The sequence below is a fragment of the Cucurbita moschata genome, unplaced genomic scaffold (genome assembly GCF_002738365.1).
Source record: "Cucurbita moschata cultivar Rifu unplaced genomic scaffold, Cmos_1.0 Cmo_Scf00026, whole genome shotgun sequence".
NCBI classification, from domain to species: domain Eukaryota; kingdom Viridiplantae; phylum Streptophyta; class Magnoliopsida; order Cucurbitales; family Cucurbitaceae; genus Cucurbita; species Cucurbita moschata.
This window is the reverse complement of record NW_019268542.1, coordinates 2,644,514-2,649,432: the sequence shown is the minus strand read 5'-3', so window position 1 is coordinate 2,649,432 and position 4,919 is coordinate 2,644,514. Positions and strand designations below refer to the sequence as shown.

The window sequence follows — 4,919 nt, the reverse complement described above, 5'->3', positions numbered from 1 at the left end:
TACAATATACATGACTTTATATTGTCTTAAAATTAAACTATTAAAGACATTCCAAGAGTTGTAACATTCATACGTTATGACCATAATTAACCATTTGACATGAATTGAAATATCTTTTGATAATTTCAACGGTATTTTCTTCACATCTTCATTAAAGTATATTGTAAGATTGGTGTCTCTTAGTTCATATCATATGCGATTATCAATTTTCTCTTCTGAGGTAAAAAATTATAAGTTTAATCTTTAAATTTATAATTTGATGTCGAGTAAATCACTAAATTTTTAAAACTATTTAATAAATATTTATACGTTCAATTTTGTGTTTGATAGAAATTTAAATTATAAAAGTTTGTAAAAAAATTCTCGAACTTTCACTTATGCCAAACACATTTTAAGATATTACGCCAAAAATTGAATTTTATGTCTAACAATTTTGTATAAAAAAATGGATATGTGAGTCTAAAAAGTAAATATCATAGCACTAAATTATTCAGAGTTTTTTTTAGATACTCCTAAACTTATTAGACATAAAATTAAAATTTGTATATATAAAAATAGTAATAAAAAAATGGTTAAATTAATAAAAATATCCATAAACGTCTCAAAAATACCGCTAAACTTTTAAAAATTTCAATAATACCCTTAATAAAAAATGTAAAAAATACCCTTATAACTTTAATTTTGAATGAAAACGGTTTATATTTGTTTCAAAAATACCATTGACTTTTTAATCGTGTTTATACCTTGAACTTTAAAAAGTTTCATTAATATCTTTCAATTTTTAAAAAAAATTCAAAAATACGTTTATTGTTAGTATTATATTAAAAAAAAAAACATTCATAAAATTTAAAAGTAGCATTAATACCCTTTACCTTTATAAAAAAAATTCATACTATCAATATATGGACAAAAATTGTCTATCCATACTTTATAAATTATCTGCAAACGTTTTAATGTTACTTTGGAAAGTTCATGAATATTTTTCAAACGTTGTATTAACTGTAAATGTTTTTTTTTTTTTTTGTTGTTAAGTTTGAAGGTATTTTTGAAACTTTTAAAAAAGAAAAAAAAAATTAAAGGTATTAATGAAACATTTCAAAACTCAAAGTGTATTTTTGAAATATTTTAAAAGTTAAAAGGGTATTTTTGGAATTCGAGAGTATTTTTTAAACAAAGTATTAAAGGTCTCATCCAAAACAAACTGTAAGGGTATTTTTTATTTTTTATTGTTTAAAAGTTTAATGGTATTTTTTAGACTTTTTTTTTTTTAAATAAACTTTTGAAAGTTTATGGAAATTTTTTTAGACAAACAACCAGATATTTTTGTTAATTTAGCTGTAAAATATCCCGTCTCAAAAATACCCTTCAACTTTTGAAAGTTTAATAGTATTTTTCAGGCTTTTTTTTTAAGTTGAAACCATTATTGAAACTTTTGAAAATTTATCAGAATTTTTTAGACAAACGGCAAAGTTCAATATTTTTATTAATTTAAAATTTCAAAATACGTTAAACCTACCCATCATTATTAGAAACTATAATATGGGTATATATATATATAAACAAAAAAAAAAATGATATCCACAAATAAATGAACCAAAATGATGATATGAATTATAGTTGACAAAATTCAATGATACAAATGTAGCATTCATAGAGAAAACTGAGGAACAGACAACTAATTAAAACAAATCACCAAATACAGAATGTTTTACATATACGAGAGGTATATGTCGAATAAGGTGAAGTTTATATCAAATCTAAATGAAAGAGTCTGACTTAAGTTATTGTTGCATAGAACGGTAAAAGATAGTGATTCGCATGAATCATTTGAATTTGGATACTCAGTTTGTCAAATGTCGTTGATCGTGTTGGGTGTGAGTGCTTGCATAGCTGTGGCTGCAACTGCATCATATGAAGCTGGAGCTTCATTGGTAAGCAATGGCGGCAAACCTGTGATTCAAATCATATTAGTGTTAACAAGCATTTAACCAACTATCCTATACTTTAAAAATGTTTAATACGTTGAATCACCGTACCATCAAGCCCAGCAAGCCCATATCCAAAGTCATCATCGTTGAAGTACATTTGTGAACTCTCGTACTCATAATTCAAATTAGTTTGCTCAAGAATGTCAAGACCTTCGTTGAAAGCTTCATCTCCCATCACATTATTTGCCAACAAATATGCCTATTTTCATATTAACATCAACTTCGTTTAAACTTTTTTTTTTTTTTTGAAGCATACAGAAATAAAAGTTTCGAGAGAGTGTGTAACCTCTGAGGATGGCTCGTTTATGGGTCTTTGACACTCCAAAGCGTTTTCAATCATCATCATCCATGTTTTCCTTGGAACTTTGTTACCCAGCAACTGCACAAAGTGTTATTTTGTTGGTTTCGACGCTCCATCAAACCACATCAAAATGAATAACCGAATAGAAAGAATAAGAAGAAAGTAAAATGTATATCTAATGGAGCACTAACAATCCTTTCCGTTGGCTTCAAACAAATCGAACTTAAAATGGATATTCATTCTGATTTTTTTGGGCTACCTTTTTAAGAGGGTCAGAACCTATAGTGTAGTAGGTTCGCAGAAAGTCGTCCACAGTATTGATGCCATGTAATGATAAGTTTTTGTGATAAGCACCATCTTTTCCTATCCCTTCCAGTCGCCAAACTTCATCTTCTCTGCTCGGAGGATGATGCTTCTTGTTCACTGAAATCATGTAAAGAAGAAGAATCATTCATTCAACGGTGTAAAACTGTTAACGTAATAATTTCAGTAATAAGATAGAGCTTACCTTCTCCACGATGATCCAAGACCCTGAAAGGTTGGGACACCACAACCCCAATGGTTGGAAACATGCCTAGAATGTTTTCATTGAAAATCTTTGCTCCCAAACAAAATTTCTTGGATTTCATCCAACTCGAGTTGTCGGTGATAGACACACACTTGATGGAAGCAAAGCCATTCTCCAAGTTGAGTTTGATATCACTCCCAACCAGTAAAGGCCTTTTCCCATCTCTTGGAGACAAAATGTTTCGATTGAATTCACTCAAACTACGGTTGGTTTCATCATAGTCTCCATCGAGAAGGACGAGCCCAACCGGGGCCGATGACAGAGGACCCGTGCGGATTATGGCGTTGGTTGTTGCATCATAAATTGCAACCCTAACAGCCTCACCATTTTCTGCTTTGATTAAATTGTTGGTGAAGATAGTGTTGGCTGGTTGGTTGCAGAAAACTAGCTTGAACTTCTCAACCCCTCCTTCAATAATTGCTTCTTCTCCACCCTCTCTCCTTCCTCTATATGATGAAACCAAACCATAGTTTAAAATACAACATCTATTCAAATAATATAGAATTATGTAACACTATGTTATGTGCAACTAAATTATTGTTTAAACCCGAACATAAAACATCACGGAATGTAACAGTCATGCATTAAGAAATCAGTAATCGTGGAACATTTATAGAAAAAGAGTGATACGTTTTACCACAGCTACCTTAATACAAGGAAACTATCTCCTCAAGTTACCGTGCTATTTATTCCATTTCTTTCTAGTTCGATTATTTATTTCAGGGTGCTTTGAACGAAGATCAAAACTGACACAAATTGTTATAAATCACGTTTAAGATAATTATTTATTTTTTGAATATTTAGATTTTCTTAAAAAGAATTAGTTAACAAATCAGGTGTTTTATTCAACGAACATAAAAGGACAGTAAAGAAATGATGAGAAAACAAACACAATTATCTTATACAGAAAACTAAAAACAAAATTCTTAAAAAATAGACTAAATTGTTAATTTTATAAAACAGGAACAGAATCGAATCGAATAGAAAAGTAAAAGAACGAACCTTAGTAATTGCGGAAAAGGATGAACCTGAGTTTGAAGAGCATTCTCCACTTCCTTGTGTATCTTAAAAACACCGAACCAATGTCAGAAATGAGTTTGATATTGAAGTTTGGATGTCATAAAAATAAATAAAATAAAATAAAATAAAATACCCAGTTGGTCAAGTGAGGTTGAAATCGAGACAAAAATTCAACCATGGAAAGTTCACCTTCAGCTACAGATCCAGCTCCAATACTATTAACAAAAAAAGAATCCAACAACAACATCACAACCTACAAAAACCTACAAAATTCAAAAAAAAAAAAAAAAAAAAAACCTAGAAAACCCAGAAAAACATGGAAAAACCAGAAATACCACAAATCTTAAAAAAACCAGAACAGAAAACTCATAAAAATCCGAAATGTTACACGAATACGACTCTCCACAATGGTATCATATTGTCCACTTTGAGCATAAGCTCTCATCGCTTTCCTTTAGGCTTCCCCAAAAAGCATCTACCAATGGAGAGAGTATTCTTTGATTATACCTCCCCTCGAACAAAGTGCGCCTCTGCTTAATCGAGGCTCGACTCCTTTGGAGTCTTAGTCATTTTCGACTGCCATCAAGGAGGCTTGACTCCATTTTCTTTTGGAGTCCTTTGTTCGATGTTTGAGGATTTACCAATCTACTGGCACGACTAAGTTTAGGGCATGACTCTGATACCATGTTAGACGAACACGACTCTCTACAATGGTATGATATTGTCCACTTTGAGCATAAGCTCTCATCGCTTTCCTTTAGGCTTCCCCAAAAAGCCTCTACCAATGGAGAGAGTATTCTTTGATTATAAAACCATAATCATTCCCTAAATTAGCTGATGTAGGACTTTTATCGTCCAACAAGAAAAACCAGAAAACCATAAAATCCAAAAAAAAAAAAAAAACAGAAAACCTATAAAACTCGGAAAACCTAGAAAACTCAGAAAATCGAGAAAACCTAGAAAAACCAGAAAACCTAAAAAAAAAACCAGAAAAACCTAGAAAAACCAGAAAACCTAAAAAAAAAAAAAAAAAAAAAAAAAA

At 30.5% G+C, this 4,919-nt stretch overlaps 1 protein-coding gene across 3 annotated transcripts in view; it reads right to left on the bottom strand.

Moving 5' to 3' along the window:
- Window positions 1–1,647: 1,647 nt before the first annotated feature.
- LOC111461977 (calmodulin-binding protein 60 G-like) overlaps window positions 1,648–4,919 on the bottom strand; it is a 4,590-nt gene continuing 1,318 nt past the window's right edge. The window contains exons 2-8 of one of the 3 annotated variants that reach the window (XM_023105621.1): window positions 4,011–4,092; window positions 3,860–3,921; window positions 2,798–3,303; window positions 2,549–2,712; window positions 2,275–2,367; window positions 2,037–2,187; window positions 1,648–1,950 (exon numbers count right to left, since the gene is read on the bottom strand). In XM_023105621.1, coding sequence (XP_022961389.1) covers window positions 1,850–1,950; window positions 2,037–2,187; window positions 2,275–2,367; window positions 2,549–2,712; window positions 2,798–3,303; window positions 3,860–3,921; window positions 4,011–4,092 — 1,159 coding nt within the window. In that variant the 3' untranslated portion in view covers window positions 1,648–1,849. Of the gene's footprint in view, window positions 1,951–2,036; window positions 2,188–2,274; window positions 2,368–2,548; window positions 2,713–2,797; window positions 3,304–3,859; window positions 3,922–4,010; window positions 4,141–4,919 lie in introns of all 3 variants that reach the window. The other 2 variants (XM_023105622.1, XM_023105623.1) reach the window with 2 other exon arrangements.